Here is a 16,318-nt window from a genome sequence, read left to right as displayed (position 1 = left end):
AAGAGGGGACGCTGCTTCAGCCATGCCCAGGGGAGCCGGGGAGCAGGAACACTCAGCATGTCACCCCTCCCCCACCGAGAGCAGCCCCAGGAAACTGACAAGATTCCCAGCCTGCTCTGCGGTTCCATCACCTGTCAAACCCACAACCAGCCGAATTCCCCCAGCTTGCCTGCCTGCCTGCCTGCCTGCCTGCCGTGGGGGCTGCCTGAGAGATGGGGCCACTGGTGGCCAGCCCACCCTTCTGGGAAAGCTGCTAGCCACAAAGAACCCCACTTCCACCATCCAGATACAAGACAGTGAGAGGCGACAAGAGGGCACTAAAATCGGAGGAAAGCCAAGCAAGGCCAAGGGGAATCCTACCTCCTCTCTCTCGTTACCCTGGGGGTTGACCTGGACTTTACAAAACATTTTGAAGGAATGAAATATTCACACGTGGTTCAAAATGAAAATATAACTAAGTTTACAGTGAAAAGCTCACTCCCGCTTATCCTTTCCACCCAATCCCCCATAAATATTCATTATTCTTACTGCCTATCGGCCCTTCCAAAGTCCTTGGTGCAAATAAAGCATTTACAAATATATACTCTTATTCCCCCTTTTTTACAAAGGGGTTCCATATTATACATCCTATATAATAAAAGGCTCATACACAAATCGACCAACTGGCAGAACGACCAGTCGCTATGACATGCACTGACCACCAGGGGGCAGACGCTCGATGCAGGAGCTGCCCCCTGGTAGTCAGAGTGCTTCCACAGCGGGAGCACCACTCAACCAGAGCCCTGAGCCGGGCTCACAACTGGCTGTCGAGCACCGTGGTGGTGGTGGCGGCGGCGGCGGTGATGGTGGTGGGAGCCTGTCCCACCTCCGTGGCAGTTGGACATCCCCTGATGGCTCCTGGACTGCTAGAGGGCACAGGCCTGGCTGAGGGACTCCCTCCCCCCACTGCATGAATTTTATGCACTGGGCCTCTAGTATATATATATCACCACACCTTTTTTTCCTATAGATAGTTCTGTATTTGTGCACTGAAGATATATACATATGTATGTGTGTGTGCACGTGTGTACACACACACACACTCCAATTTTTAAGGGGTTTCTGTAATTTCCATTCAATTGTCGTGAAAGAGGTGTTCAGACTGAGGGTCAGGAGTCGTCTTTCAGCCCACACACCAACGGCTGGTTTCCTCCCATGACTGACTATGGACACAGGCTGTCCGCACCGAACTCAAAGCAGCTGCCAGGAGCCAGCTCCTTAGAACTAACACCTGCAGCTCCGGCTCCGGAGCATCTAGATTCTAGCAGGTACTGGCAGACATCCCGCTCCAAAGAGCAGGAAACCGAGACTCGGGAGGTAAAATGACTCGCCCAAGGTCACACCGCCAGGAAGGAAGTGGTGCAGGCAGCGCTCGGGTCCACCTCCAAAGCCAATCTGCGGCTCACCGGCCTCCCTGGGCTACGGTCCACACTCCACACGGCTCTTCACAGCCGGTGGCGGACCCCGGCCCCGCGAGCCACGGTCAAGTCTGCAGCCCGGCTGGGCTGGGGCGGGCAGGCGCTTCCGCCCCGCAGGTCCCTGCGGTCACCGCGGCCGCCGGCCTCCCCGTGCGCCCCGCCTCTGCGGGTCCCGGAGTCCCCGCGACTCGAGGAAGGTCGCCGGGCTCCGCCAAGTGCTCTGTGGACGCGGCCTCGCTGACACCGGCCAGCTGCCCGGGGGCGTGCGCCCACCTGAACCCACTTCCCAGCGGGGAGAACGAGGCCAGGGCCCGGGTCCCACCCAGCTGCGGCCGATTTCAAAACTTTCCGCCCCTGCGCAACGCGGACCAGAGGACTTTCTGGTACCTGCGCGCCAGCTGGGCGTAGCCGGGCGCTCGCCCTCCCCGCCCGGGCGCCCGCCCCGCGCGGGGATCCCCGCCCTGCCCCCCCGGCCCGCAGCCCCCAGGCCCGGGGTGACCGGCCAACTTGCAGAGCGGCCAGGACGCGCGCCGCGCACTTCTCAGCATCCCCGCCGGGCTCCCCCCGCAGCCGGCGCGTGGCGGCCGGAACCCCTCGGAAGGCAGCGGAGGCTGAGCGCAGAGAGGGCCGGCCACCAGCCCAAGGTCACACAGCAGCGGCGGGAGGCCGGCAGGCGGCGGTGGGCTGGGGTTCCTCGCGCGAACCCGCCGGCGGCCCCCGCCCGTGTCCCCGCGCCCACGCCCCGCGCGAGACTCACAGCCGGTCTTGCCCACGAGCTCCCGGATCTCCTCGGACGCGGACTGGGCAGCGCCCATGGTGCCCACGGCGGGGGCTCCGGGGCGCGCGTCCCTCACAGGCCCTGGGCGGCGTCGGTGGCGCAGCGGCCGGTCCGGCCTCGGGTTCAAGGCGAGTCGGGACGCCGGGGCCGGTCTGAGCCGCGGGTTCCGCGTGGGGCGCGAGCGCGGCCTCTTATAGCGGCGGAGGGCGGCGCGCCGCGGTCCTAGCGCGCGCCAGCTACGCGCACTGCGGGGAGTGGGGACCGGGGAGCGCCCCGCCCCGGGCCGGGAGGGCGGGGAGGGACCGCGGAGCCCACCGCCCAGGTCCTTCCGTCCCCGCAGCCGCCGCCTGCAGGTTGAGCCTCGCCCCTTCCTCGCGGCTGCGGTCTCTGGCCAGACGCAGGTGTGAGCCGGAGCCGGTCAGACCCCCGGAGGCTTCCGTGCTCACTCCCACCTGGTGCCGCCACACAGCCTCCCGGTGTCGGAGCGGAAACTCGCCTGGATCGGCGAGGGAGGCCGGCAGCCTCCATTCGCTCAGTGGCGAGCAGCTACAGGTCCAACAGCAGCAATCACCTTGAGTGCACCAGGCACCAGGTGCTGAGCGTGGCTTGTTCCATGAAAGCCCCTCCCCGCTCCCAGCACCTAATGAAGTGGACACGCCCGCGGGCTGGCCCGCCCACCCCAGCCACACAGCACCGGAGCTTGGCGTTGGGGGTGCCCCAAACTTTAGGAGCGGGAGCTCTGCGGCCCCCTCCCTGCCGCCCCCATTCTGACTCCTGCGGGGCCCGCATTTCAGACAAACTGCCAGAGCTGCCACGCTGTGGTTCCCAGGTCAGCGGGGGTACTGCATTAAGATGCTCAGAGGGATGGGGTTCAGTAGCCAGATTGGGCTCGTCCTGCCACCTGTCTCACCAGGGATCCGTCTCCTGAAGACGGGGATAATCTAGGTAGAGAGGCCCCTCATGAGACGCAGCTCCACGAGGTCTCAGGGGAGTCCTGTCCACTTTGTAAGGGAGACACTGTTTGTCAGAGAGGTGACACAGGAGAGCTGCCAATCAAAGTCCAGACTTCCAGGTTCTCAAGCTCAGGGCTCCGGGGCGCTGGGCGACGGACAGGGCCATCACTGGTGGGCGTGTGCGCAGTCCTGGGTGCCAGGCTGTGCGGTGGTGCTGGGGGCGGGCAGGGTCCCCCAGTGCTCACAGGGATTTGGGTGGCACTGAGGAGGGGGTGCCCTCGCTGCAGGCCACAGGCCCAAGCCCGGGGTCACAGTCCTTTCCAGGGGCAGGTGCCTTTCAGAGCCACCGGGAGCTCCTGAAACCTGCTGAGCAGCTGCCCATTACTCTGTTGGACCCCAGAGAGGGGCAGCTCCTGGAATGTGCATTTTCATTTTTTTGTTTTTTAATGTATTTTTGTTGATTTCAGAGAAGAAGGGAGAAGGGGGAGAGTGAGAGAGAAACATCAATGATGAGAGAGAATCATTGACTGGCTGCCTCCAGCACGCCCCCCGCTGGGGATGGAGCCCGCAACCCGGACGTGTGCCCTTGACCGGAATCAACCCGGGACCCTTTGGTCCGCAGGCTGATGTTCTATCCACTGAGCCAAACCAGCTCGGGCTGGAACGTGCATTTTTAAAACACCCACAGGTGGTGCTGAGACCTAGCCGGGCTGGGACTTGTTGGCTGTCAGACGCCAGCTGGTCTCAGTGGCCTAGGAAGCTGGCCTGGAGACTGCATGTTGAGTCAGAAGGAATCTAGAAGCCTAGACTGGCGTTGGGTTAGAAAGGGGGATCCCAGGCCCCTTGGGAATGACCCACAACTGCTGGGAACTATTTTATTCTGACTTAAAACATCAGTTCCTGGAATGTTATGGTATTAAATTATTCAAGGGGTCAGTGATGGGCTTTCTGCTGGGGTCTAGAAAATGCGTCTCAGACTGCACCTCCTCCCTTTGGCAGGCTGCTCCCGGAGCTAAAGACAGTGCATGTGGCTGAGGACGAGGCCCTGCGATGGTGCCAGGGACAGGACGCCTTCCCTCTGCCCTTGAGGTGATCAGAGAGCCCCCACACCCGTCTATACTGTCAACTTCGCCTCAAGGCCCACTGGCCACTGTCAGCTCCCAGAAAGCACTTACACTTGTTCCTCTGCCCGGAACACCCTTCCCCTCCCTCTTCCTATGGCCGGGGCTTCCTCTTCAGATCTCAGGGCAATCACTTCCTCCCAGAGGCCTCCCAGGGTCCCCACCCGCTCTCCTGGGTCTGCTGCCGCACAAGCCACCTTAGCCAAGAGAAGGCTGGGGTGTGAGGCCGAGGGGGACTGACCCCTGATGGCGGGGCTCCGAAAAGTCATCGGGGACTCCTTGTGGCGGCGGGAAGGTGCCAGCGCCAAGGCACAGCTGTGGGCTCCTTCCTGCCTCCCCTCATTGGCTCCCTGCACATTCGTGGGGGGCCTGATGTGTGTGTCCAGGCGCTGGCTGGGTCCAGGCGCCACTTCCAAGGAGCTCCCGGAGGAGTGGGGACACTGACACCCTGCAGGTGACCGCCCCCGGGGTAAACAGGCCCCTGGAGACCTGTTAGCCCTAAAGCTGAGCTTTGGGGAGTCCATGACTGTCCCCAACTGTGGCAAACACTGGGTGGACAGACGTCTCCATGAGTTTGGGGGGGCCCTGCGGAGACACCCAGCCCTCCCTGGGCTTTGCCCCTTCGCTGGCACAGACGCACACACGCAGCGGGCGCGGCACACCAAGCCCTTGGCGCCGTGCCAGGCCGTCACGGCTCTAATTCAATCTCACCCGTGGCTCTGCTGGCGTCACGGAGGAAGGAGGTCTGAGCGTCCCTGGGCTCTGGCTGGGCTGATTGGATCTGCTGTCTGCAGCCCCGCATGGGGGGCACCCCGTGTGGCGATCTTTATCCTGCGCCACAGCGTGACCTTCTGAGGGCTGGCACATCCTTTGGTCACCAGGCAACCCGCCACGTCGCTTCGTCCGGAGGAGCTGATTAAAAACCGCGGCCGTGATGAGAACGGCTGGAACCCGTGGGGCCACAATGGGCAGCTGAGCCAGACGGTGAGAACAGTCTGCGTTCGCTCTCGCGCCTTCCTGTCAGGGAGGCCACCAAACCGCACTCCCGCCAGTGGCTTCACCTGTTTCCCCGTCTGCAAACGGCAGTGATCATGGTGGTTGTCAAGGTTAAATGTAAATTCCTGTACTAGTATGTAAAGTGCTAAGACAGTGCCTGACCGGCTAAGAGCTCCCCGTGGTGTGCTGGGAGACAGGCCCTGAAGACGGGGGCAAGGCCGACTCGTAGCACTTACTGACTTACTTCCTGGTATAAACATGTCACTGGGGTCAGTTTCACGCTACCGGTCATGTAACAATTTGGGCTTGCGAAGCTCCTGCATGTTTAACACTTTGCTCTTTTTTTTTTTAAATATATTTTATTGATTTTTTTACAGAGAGGAAGGGAGAGAGATAGAGAGTCAGAAACATCAATGAGAGAGAAACATCGATCAGCTGCCTCCTGCACACCTCCTACTGGGGATGTGCCCACAACCAAGGTACATGCCCTTGACAGGAATCGAACCCGGGACCTTTCAGTCCACAGGCCGACGCTCTATCCGCTGAGCCAAACCGGTTAGGGCAACACTTTGCTCTTATAAGCTTCTGAGACAACTGCAGGAGACTGTTGTTCTCATTCACTCATTCACTCATTCATTCATTCACACACTCACTCGCGACTCAGTGCCAGGAATTCAGACTCTGCAGTGAGCCGGTCAGTCCCTGACCTCAGGGACCCCAGAGGCTGGAAGGAAAGAGACATGAACAGACCATCACTAAAGGGCACCGCAATGGGTCCCAGCTGCTGTGGGAGCCTGGAGGAGGGCCCAGCACACACCCATGTTATGGATGGGAAGACCAAGGTGTTTCCGAACGGGCCGTAAACCAGAATCTGAGTGCAGATGGGAAGCTGGGTAAATGGCGGTTCCTAGCATCCTCCCGGCTCACTCCCCGGTCCCTCTAATCACTGGGCTTGGGGGTGTTTCTGGGGCTTGGCAACAAGACACCTTTAATCTTGAGGCCACTGATCCAGGGGATTTACGGGGCGCTAAGTGCTATCTTGCCCAGCCTCTGACTTAGGCAGCACCCAAACCACTTCACACAAGTAAGGATGAGTGATGCTCTCGTGAAATACACCAGGGAGGGGAACGCCACAGGTGCCTCACCTCTGCTCAACTCCGACACGGACAGTTTTTCTCTTACCCTCCTTCAGGCTCTGATGCTGGTCTCGTATGTCCTGGTCTCTTGGTTTTAATGTGAATGCAACCAGAGAAGCAGCATCCCCAATTTGCATCTTGAATTAAAGTTATATTTTTAAGAGCGCTTTCTCACCCAAGGCACCTGGGGGGGGCAGCGTTGGCAGGAGACAGATTCTGATCTGAGTTGGATCGGCTCTGCCATTCCTGGTTGGGTGTCCTTGGGTCGGTCACTTTGCCACTCTGAGCCTTGGCATCCTCATCTGTATAATGGGTCCACAATCCCATCCCTGTAGAGAGGATTCAGCGAGGGTTCAGTGGCTGGCAGAGCACAGCCTCCACACTGTCCGTCCCCTCCTCGGAGGAAAAGAGCCAGGACTTCCCAGCCAGACTCTCTCCTCTCTCTGCGAGCCCTCTCTTCCCACGATACCGGGTGGGACAGAACCCACCCTCGACCCTGTCCAGCCCCCACTGTTTAGGAAATCACTTTGTCTTAGGAGAGTGACCTCTGCCATGAGATTTTAGAATCGCCCCCCCTCCCCCCTCCCACTGCAGCCCAGCACCTCGTCTCAGCCCAACCGCAGAGGGAGAGACAGATCCCCAGGGAGCCGGGGCGGGGGGGGGGGGGGGGGGGGCTGGGGCCTAAAATAGGAGACCAGGCTCCCTGGGGAGTGCGGCCTGCGCGTGTTTTCCTATTATTTCTTTAATTATAAACAGGGAATTATTACGGGAACTTGCAGGGGGCAGATAGAAGGGTGTCTCTGAATGGGCTTCAAACTGCATTGTGGTCCGGGCAGCAGACTGGCCAGAGCAGCAGGAGGAGGTGGCAGGAGCCCCAGAGCTATTTTAACTTCGCCATCGCTTTACATGGAGTGGCCTCGGCAGGCTCTGCAGAGGGCGGGGCAGTGGAAGGGGCCATGGAAGGGGCTGGTCGTAAGCAGTGTTCACTGGGTTTGCTGGGGCCTCTTTTCAGACCCAAATGCAAGCAGCAGGACTACGTTTAGTCTCGTGGAAGACAGAGTCAAGGTTGCAAAGCAGCTGACCGTGAGGTGGGGCGGTCGCCTGGGTCATCCGGTGCGCGTGGGGCCAGCCCCAGGGTCCTTCGACGTGCAAGAGGAAGGCAGGGCGGTCAGAGTCAAGAGTGATGTGAGGGAAGTGCCCACCGGCCACTGCTGGCTTTGGATGGGAGGAAGGGGCCGAGCCGAGGAACTCGGGCAGCTTCTGGGAGCTGGAGAACGCCAGGGGGTGGATTCTCCCGGGAGCCTCCAGAAGGACGCAGCCTGTGACTCCCTGACATTAGCCCAGGGAGACCCGCTTCACACGTCTCACCCCAAAACTGTGGCATCATATATTTGCTTTAAGCCACCAAGTTGTGGTCATTTGTCCAGCAGCCGTAGGGACTGATACGGGCTGGGTTTGTACTTGTCAAACCCCAGTGCCAAGGAAAAGGTGCTGACAGTCTGTCTCCCTAGAGGGCGGGCTGGCTCTTTAAGATCTGTGTGCGTGCAGACCTCCTGGAGTTCTGACTCCATTCCGATTCCTGGGCCTGGCCAGGTTTGTGCTCAGGAGGCCCAGGACTGTCTCTCCATCTGTTTCTAATGTAGGTGGTCCTTTTTGGGGTGATGCATATTGAGATATAATTCACATATCATACAGCTCCCCCGTTTAGCGTGTACGACTCAGTGGTTCTCAATATCCTCACGGAGTTTGCGACCATCACTACAGTCAATTTTAGAACATTTTCATCACAGAAAAGAAACCCGACATCCTTTACCCGACACCCCTCAGCCCCCACCCCCCCCCATTCTATCTGGCCCCGAAAACCACTCATCTGCTTTCTGTCTCTGGGATCTGCCTGTTCTGGACATTTCACATAAATGGAATCACACAGTACGTGGCCTTTTGGGACTGGCTTCTTCCCTTTCATGTGATGTCTCCAAGGTTCATCCGTGCGGGAGTGGGAGCAGTGCTTCCTCACTGTTTAAGCCTGACTAATAGTCCACCGTCTGGAGGGACCACGTTGTGTTCATCCAGGCACCTGGCTGGGCCGTGGGTTGTTTCTGCCCTCGAGCTGTTGTGGCCGGAGCCCCGTGAAGCCCATGCCGAGGCGGAGGGCACAGGGTCCCAGGCGCCATCCTCCCTTCTCTACACTTTGCCTCCAAAGCAGGGGTTGGGGCGGTGAGCGCAGGGAGCCCCCAGAGGGGAGGGTGTCTGTGCAACCACACGCTGTCCTGACAGCATCTCACTGAGCCGTCACAGCCACACGGCAGCTGACGGGCAAATTAGGGCTCCCATTTCACAGATGTGGAAGCTGAGGCTCACAGGGGCTCAAGTCACATGATCAAGCTCACAGTTAAGAGGCAACAGAGCCCCGAGCCCCGAACCAGCGATGCCTCCTGTAAGCGTCTGTCCACCAAAGGTTACATGGCTGGCAGGGAGAGAGAGAGAGAGAGAGAGAGAGAGAGAGAGAGAGAGAGAGGAAAATCCACTTCTTCCATCTGCTGAGCTCATTTGCCACCACTCTGCCCCGCTGCCGGGCAGTGACCTGGGTGCTGAGCACTGGCTGTGTTACCCCCCCCCCCCCCGCCCCCGCGGAGTCCCAGAGCACTGTGGGTGCCCTCTTCACACCCCATTGTAAGAACAAGGAGCTGAGCACCCAGGAATGTGCACTGTGACAGGGATCCAAATCGTTTCTGATGCAGGTCGTCCGAGGACCCCACACGAAGAAACGGCGCCACCCCAAAGGCTGGGGCGGGGGGGGGGGGGGGGTGGAGGGGGGCTGGGTGTGCTCACATGACACCCCTTCAGCAAGTTCCCCAAACCCTCTGGTAAGAGGGGTGGCTGCTGCAGTCCAGGACTGTACGGGGTGTTAGAGGCCCTTTGGACTGAGTCGCTGGCTTCTCATAGCCCCAGGCACCTGTGGTGACGGAGTCCACACCTGGGAGACCCCTCCCCAAAGGGCCACCTCTGTGGCCACAAACGAGCACAGACCCTGAGGAAGGCCAGGTTCTGGCACATTCTCTGCTATCACTCACTGTCCCTGGCTGCCTGGCCTGCGGGAGGCCCCCCTCCAGTGTGCAGGTGACCTCAGGGACCACCGGGCAGCTGTCAGCAGGGCAGTGCCACTGGCCTGGCTCAGCTCAGCACCCCAGCCAGAGGGTGAGGATGGGGCGGGCACAGCCATGTCCCCCTCTCCCTTCTCCCTTCACGCCCGGGACGCCTGCGGTAGGGCGAGACCCGGCCGAGTGCCTGCGAGGCAGGATGATAAATATATGTTGGGGTTCAGAGCTGGTGCAGTCAATAATTTGGGGCTTACCTGGGAGAGGAGGCAGCAGGCACCCACCATTTGGGCCAGCTCGGGCAGACTGCGGTGGGTGGGCGGGGCGGGCCTGGGGGCCCTGGGTAAGAGGCAGAGGTGGGGAGCCCCGCCACCCGCCTGGCTGGCAGTGCTGACTCCGCAGAGCCCAGGCCTGCGCCTGCTGACGGTGCACTTCCCAGCCGGCCACTCGGCGGCCTGAGCGCTCTCCTGGGGCGGCTGAGACAGGGTGGGCCGCCAGCTCTGCCCTTCATGAGGGAAGAAGCAGGTGTGCAGGCAAAGGCAGGAGGCCGTGGGCAGAGGAAGCCCCTGCCAGAGACTCCAGGGCGGTCGGGGGATGCTTTGGGGGCTTCGGGGCCGACTGCATGTAGTGGCAGGTGGAAATCCAGGGCAGAGGTCACTGACCGGTGGGGGGCCTGCTGGGGGAGAAGCCCCCCCTCCCCGCATTGCATTGGGTGGGAGCCAAGGCGGGGACTCAAGGCACAGTGAAGAACCCCTCAGAACTGGCTAGCTAGCTCAACCCTCGTTTCCACCCAGGAAGCAGTTCAGAGGGTCAAGGGCATGCAGCAAGGATGAGCCTGGCTGGGCTGAGGCTAGACGAGGTCCTGAGCCTCAGAGCAGGTGGGAACTGGGGGAGAGGGCGGGACTCGCCAAGGCTCACCCCCTGGCCATTGATGTCAGGGTCTTTTGTGTTCTTGCATAAAAATGCAGGCTCCTGGGGCCCACAGAGATAGACTCACTGGGGTGCTTTTTATGTCTCTGATTTGAGAACCTCTGCTGTAGAGGTCGGGGGTGAAGTTGGAGGTCTGGGTTCAGACCCTGTCTTTGGCTTTAGGCTATGACCTTCCCCCTAGAATCCTGGGTCTCCATCTGTGAAACGGGTCCCTGAGGCTTCACATGAAGTGCCTACTTACACGGAGCTGGCCCACGGAGGGGGCTCTGTCACCAGGACCCAGACACTGGTCACTGACCAGCTCAGGGACAGTCGCATGTTCTGGCCACGTCCTGGTGGGTGGAGGGCAGGTCCCGGCAGCAGCTGACGTGCCGGGGGACGGTCTGCAGGGGAGGCTGTGCTCAGCTTGTCACAAGGACGACTGTTTGGTGCCTGTCCCTCGGCCTGCCAGAGTGTAGACGGGTCCTGAGAGCCCAGGCCTCACAGCCTTCATGAAACCTGGCCTCAAGCCCAGCCACCGGATGTCCCAGGGTGCAGAGAGGGCCTGTGGTTTCTGGGGAGAGGGAGGCGGAGCAGGGAGGAGTGAACTCGGGCACGTAGGCCCCTGTGGGCTTTCGGGTCAGAGTGAACAGGAGATCACATGGTGGGGGGCGGGGGCCAGGAGCTGGGCGCCAGGAAGGAGGCATCCCTCAGAGGACCCTAGTCACCAGGTGACCGGGGCAGAGTGTAAGGGCACCGGGGGCCGCCCTGGGCTGTCCTGGAACGCCTAGGGGGGCTCTGGGCTCAGATCCTGCAGTGAGCATCCTGAGTGGCCAGGGTTGGGGCTGGTGACAGACGGCAGTCCCCTGTCCTGTCTACCAAGCGGCAGAAGGGGGTGCCTTCGTGCCACTCACGCTGAGCTTTTATTTGCTACTCAGGAAGGTGGGTCAGGAGACTCATTGCTTTGGATTCAGAAAGTCTGAGAGCAGAATGTTCCCTGGAGATGCATATGCAGAATTAGAAGCAGCGCCGAGGGCTGAAGTCTCTCTAGTGCTCAGACCCCAGGCCCCACTTTAGTGGCATCAGTGTCTTCCCCCCCCCCCGCCCCCCCCCCCCCGTGGGGATTCCAATACACTGGCAGGTTGGAGAGCCACTGCCCTGCAGCTGCATGCAAATGAGGCCCCCGGGGCGCCCTCGGCGTGTACCTGGGAGGCTTGTGGGGGAAGAAGGCCCAGGTGTTTGTGCACAGGTGCCTCCTGGGTGGAGAACCAACGGTCACGGTCACGTCAGGGCGAAGGGACTCCCCTGCCACCTGGTATCACGTGCCTGGGCCGGAGAGTGCCTGCAGTGTGACCTTGAGCTGAGCCCAGGCTCTTGGCAGCTGCGCTGAAAGTCATAGCTCATTAACCCCGTGCCCGAGGCGAGGGCCACATCGGTCCTGAGGGCTCGGAGCCAGAGGGACGGCTCAGAGGCGGCATCCTGAGCTGCTTCTGGGCCGCCAGTCCCCTCCACCTCGTTGGATCAGAGAGCATTTGTGGCCTCTCAGTGCAGGGACAGTCCTGGCGCAGGGAACACCAGGGTCTGTGGAGAATGTCGCCGTGACCCTGGGCACGTGGTCTCTCTTCTCTGGCCTCTGTCCTTCCTTGAAGACAGTGCGTGGCCAGCACCTGGGCTCTGCAAGTCGGTTGTGATGTCTCCAAGATGACTTGTCAGGCTCCTACTAGATGTCAGAAGGTAAAACCACGCCGCAGGAAGGGGGAAACTGAGGCCGAGGGGGCTAAGTTTCGTGGAGCCAGGGTGCAAGGTCAAAATCTCATGCAGCCAGCTACCCTCAAGCTCCCCCCAGCGGCAGTAAAGCATGGTGCCCCGCTTCATGCACACAGGCCTGTGCACAAACCCGAGCAATACAGAAACACAAACGCCCAGGAACACCCAAACTGCTCCCCGTCCCTTTCCTCCCTCCCTCCCCGGCCCCTCTGACACGTGACTGAAGCTGCCAGCTCCTGGCAGGAACTGCAGTCCAACCTCGGTTACACGCAGTCTTTATTCTCCGCCCAGAACTTACCTTCATCCCCATCAGGGGTCACCCGCTGGGGCCTTGAGAAAGGTGTGCGCCGTTCTCCTTCCTGAGACCCAGAGTTCCAAAGCGGGCGGGTTTGAGAACCCCAGTGGGCGGGGTGCAGTGGCGGAGTGGGGGCTGGTTCACACTTGTTAGGGTCCCCCCAGGTGACGGTGAGGCAGGGCTGACCAGGACAGAGGCACCCATGTCTTCCACTGCTGGGCACAATGCAGTCCCCGGGCTGACCTCTGCCCTTTGTTCGGGCCCCGCTGGCGAGGCCGGATGGCCAGCATTCAGCAAACAGTGGGTGGTAGGGAAGGGGAGACGTGACAGAGAGACTCCAGACTGAAGATAAAGCCCGCTCACCTTGGGGGTCCCCCGGCCCGGCCCTACACCTCCGACAAGGCCCCAGGCTCAGGGCAGCCTTCCAGGGGGGCCGGGGAGCCTGCACTGACTGTTGTTGCTAAGCCGGAGAAAAGCCCCTCTCCTGGCGGTGAGCGAGGGGGCTGCTGCTCTGATGTCACCAGAAAGCGGCTCCCGTCAGGCCTTGGAAGCTATTCTCAGTTAGAGAACACACCTCCGCCTGGTAGAAGTGTCTAGACTGCAGCAGGCGTTTTGTAAATGACAATTGTCACGTGCGGCAGCCGGGCGAGTACTCGGTGGGGGGCACCTCCCTCCCTGGTGAGCCTTGTCAATAGCCTTATGCTAACAGCAGTGCCCACAGCCCGTGAACTGACCTGACCTGCCACTGCAGCGACAGACAGCAGTGGGTGCGTCCTGTCGAGCTGCCACCGAGTCCCAGGTCATTTCGGAGGCAGTTCTGCGACAGCGGGACGACTGGGTTCCGGTCCCGCCCGGCCGCTTACTGGCCATGGGGCCCGGGGAACTCCCGTTGCTTCTCTTGGCCTCTGGGTGGACTTCCATGAAACCAGGACGACACCCGAGTGCTTAGAGCAGCACAGGTGGCCCCAGGCGCGGTGTTGCCCATGATGCAGTGAGAGGCGCTCTCTGAAGATGTTCCATTCTTCCAACTTGCCCACAAACAACGGAGACCCATCTCCAGATTGAAGGACTCCTGCGCTCACTCAGGAACAGAAGCAGCATTTGAACCACTATCTGGTCCACTGTGAAGTGCATGGTCAATTCTGGAGCTCTGCTGCCCCCTAGGGTTTGGGGCGGGAATCAGACCCAATGCAGGTCAGTGGGGCTCCCCACCTGGGAACCTGGGACCCACCTGGGAAACCGGCCCGGCACCATCCCACTGGGGAACCAGCCTCCACCAACTGTTTCTTTCTGTGTCTTTTCCTTGAGGCCTTGGGCAAGTCGCTGCAGCCTCGCTGAGCCTCAGTTCCTGCATCTGTCAAATGGGTTAACAGGCATAGCATCCACTCTGCAGAGTAGCACGAGGGTCACATGATGTGTTTTTTTGTTTTGTTTGTTTTTAATATATTTTATTGATTTTTTACAGAGAGGAAGGGAGAGGGATAGAGAGTTGGAAACATCGACGAGAGAGAAACATCGATCAGCTGCCTCCTGCACACCCCCTACTAGGGATGTGCCCGCAACCAAGGTGCATGCCCTTGACTGGAATCGAACCTGGGACCCTTCTGTCCGTAGGCCAACGCTCTATCCACTGAGCCAAACCAGTCAGGGCATGATGTGTTTTTTAGAGGCACCGACCCTACCACCAGGGTGGGTGCCACCTTCACCTCCTGGATGAGGCAGCCCCTCCAGGAGCAAGGACTTCCAAGGGTGCCCAGGCCGGACGTTCTGGTCTTCCTCCGGGTCTCCCCACAGACCACCCCCCCCTCCCACCCCGAGCTTCATCTCGGCACAGGTCCTCTGGGGACTGGCCTTGGCTGTCCGTGTGAAAAGGTCCCTCGGTGGACTCTGAGGCTCTGCTGATGTCCTGGCTGGGAGCAGGTACCGGGGGAACCGGGGACGCCCCCCCCCCCCCATTATGGAATAACTGCACGGTGACGCACCAGCTGGTGACCTGGTCCAGGCGTTTCCCGTGTGTTTCCCACTGTGATGGACACCACACTCGGCGGACCTCACCGCAGGACCAGGGCCTCTTGCCGGCTCCAGGAGGGGTGATGTGACCCCTAAGGTGCAGCCTTGCCCTGTCCCCAGGCACTTGGGTGCAGGGAGGGGGGCCTGGCGCCCTCCAGTCTGATGGCTCTCAGTTAACACAGGGCTGCTCACTCCATTTCTGGCCCCATCACCCCCCTGCTGGGCCCCCCTCAGGTGATGCAAGGGGAGGAGCCCCAAAACAATTCACTGAAGGAGAAGCTTGCTGGGGGCTGGGGGGCAGAGGAGACAGTGCGCAGCTAGTTTCATTGAAAGGAAGGCCCACAATGAACGCCCCTCACAAGTTTCCCTTCTCTGCCCGCTCAGCCTCCTTTCTGGAACATCCTTCTCCGCTGTCTGGGACGCCCAGCAGCCTCTCCCGTGTCTGACATGCAGTGGGGGGAGCAGGAGCAGGAGCGGGTGCAGCTCCAGCGGGGCACTGAGTGCTCTGAGCCATGCCCCAGGGAAAGCCGGGGAAGCCGTGCAGGCAGCTGAGGAGCAGGGGGCCGGAGGCCCCAACTGGGGCATGTTAGGCCATCCTATCAGTCATCGGACCAGGGAACCCCGGCATGGAGGCCACACCTGCCTGCAGGGAGAAGGGACCTGGAATCTTCCACCAGCAGTGGCTGTAATTAGGGTTCAGCCGAGGTCCCTGGACAAATGAGTTCAGTCTTCCTGGCCAAGGAGCAGTCTGCAGTGTTGTGCGCTTGGTGGGAGCGAGGGCCTGCCTGAGCGGTGTCTTTAGTCCCTGGAAGAATCGGTGTCTCGTACGCAGACGATGAACAGAAACAAAACCTCGCTGTTAGTGTGGGCACCGTGGTATATCGGAAAGTAATCCATGTACGAGCACATTTCGTATGTTAGGTGTTTGAAATGTTGAAGAGAGTCTGACATCATCTAACAGGAAGACTGACAGGAGGAGGCAGATGGCTCTCCCCACGGGGGCTCCTCTGGCCTCCGGTTCCCTGGAATCTACGCTTTCACCACAAAACTTCTCCTCAAGGATTCCGCATATTTGATTGGGAAGTAAACAGGGAAAGGATTCAAGATGGGCAGTCACGGCAGGAGGACATGTGCTAAGCTCTCTCTGTGCTCATGAGCACTTATGTATTCGATGATACAGTCACAGAGCACGATTTAGGTTCAGTATCTGCGCGTGCAAAGAATGCTTGGTGTAAACATCACAGACGGGCATTAGCCCTCTTATCAAGAAGTTGGAGGTGGCATTCCTAGGGCTGGCACACAAATTCAGCCAATGGGGGCTCCAGGCTGGCATTTCTGAAATTCTTGGGGCCTTCCCCTCATGGCTGCAGTGTGGCTGCAGCAGCACCAGACATCACATTGTCTCTTGATAATATTCACATCAGGAAGGAGGCAAAGAGAAAATGTTCTCTTCCTTCATCAGGGGCCAACTCTTACCACACTGTTTCTGCAGTGTATGGCAGACTCGCTAGCCATGCCTGCTTCAACCTCTCATAGTTGGTTTATATCCTGGAGCTAGGTACCGGCTGCCAGAACAGACTCCGGTTCTACTCGTAAGAATGAAGGAGAAAGGGCTGCTAAGCAGGCACCCCAGGTGCAAGCTGCCCTGGCGATGGGGGGTGAGCCCGCCCTCATTTCCACGGGAACGAGGAGCTTCATCTGCAATCCTCATTGGCAGGCCCTCTGGAGCGGGGGGCCCTGCTTCCCCGAGCAGCACTTTCCAAGCACAGGGTGAGGCCACATAACGGATTCCCTCCTA

At 60.1% G+C, this 16,318-nt stretch overlaps 1 protein-coding gene across 2 annotated transcripts in view; it reads right to left on the bottom strand.

Annotated features, from left to right (window-relative positions):
- The window catches only part of TESC (tescalcin), a 50,075-nt gene extending 47,308 nt beyond the window's left edge, over positions 1-2,767 (bottom strand). Inside the window, exon 1 of one of the 2 annotated variants that reach the window (XM_070399755.1) lies at positions 2,688-2,767. In XM_070399755.1, the coding sequence (XP_070255856.1) occupies positions 2,688-2,763 (76 nt within the window). In that variant the 5' untranslated portion in view covers positions 2,764-2,767. Of the gene's footprint in view, positions 1-2,214; positions 2,422-2,687 lie in introns of those variants that run through there. The other variant, XM_070399756.1, reaches the window with a different exon arrangement.
- Between the last annotated feature and the right edge of the window lie 13,551 nt (positions 2,768-16,318).

The sequence above is a fragment of the Myotis yumanensis genome, unplaced genomic scaffold, assembly GCF_028538775.1.
Source record: "Myotis yumanensis isolate MYYU_CA2020_CCGP unplaced genomic scaffold, mMyoYum1.0.hap1 SCAF_19, whole genome shotgun sequence".
Taxonomy (NCBI): domain Eukaryota; kingdom Metazoa; phylum Chordata; class Mammalia; order Chiroptera; family Vespertilionidae; genus Myotis; species Myotis yumanensis.
The sequence above is the reverse complement of the archived record's forward strand: the minus strand, read 5'-3'. Positions and strand labels throughout refer to the sequence as shown.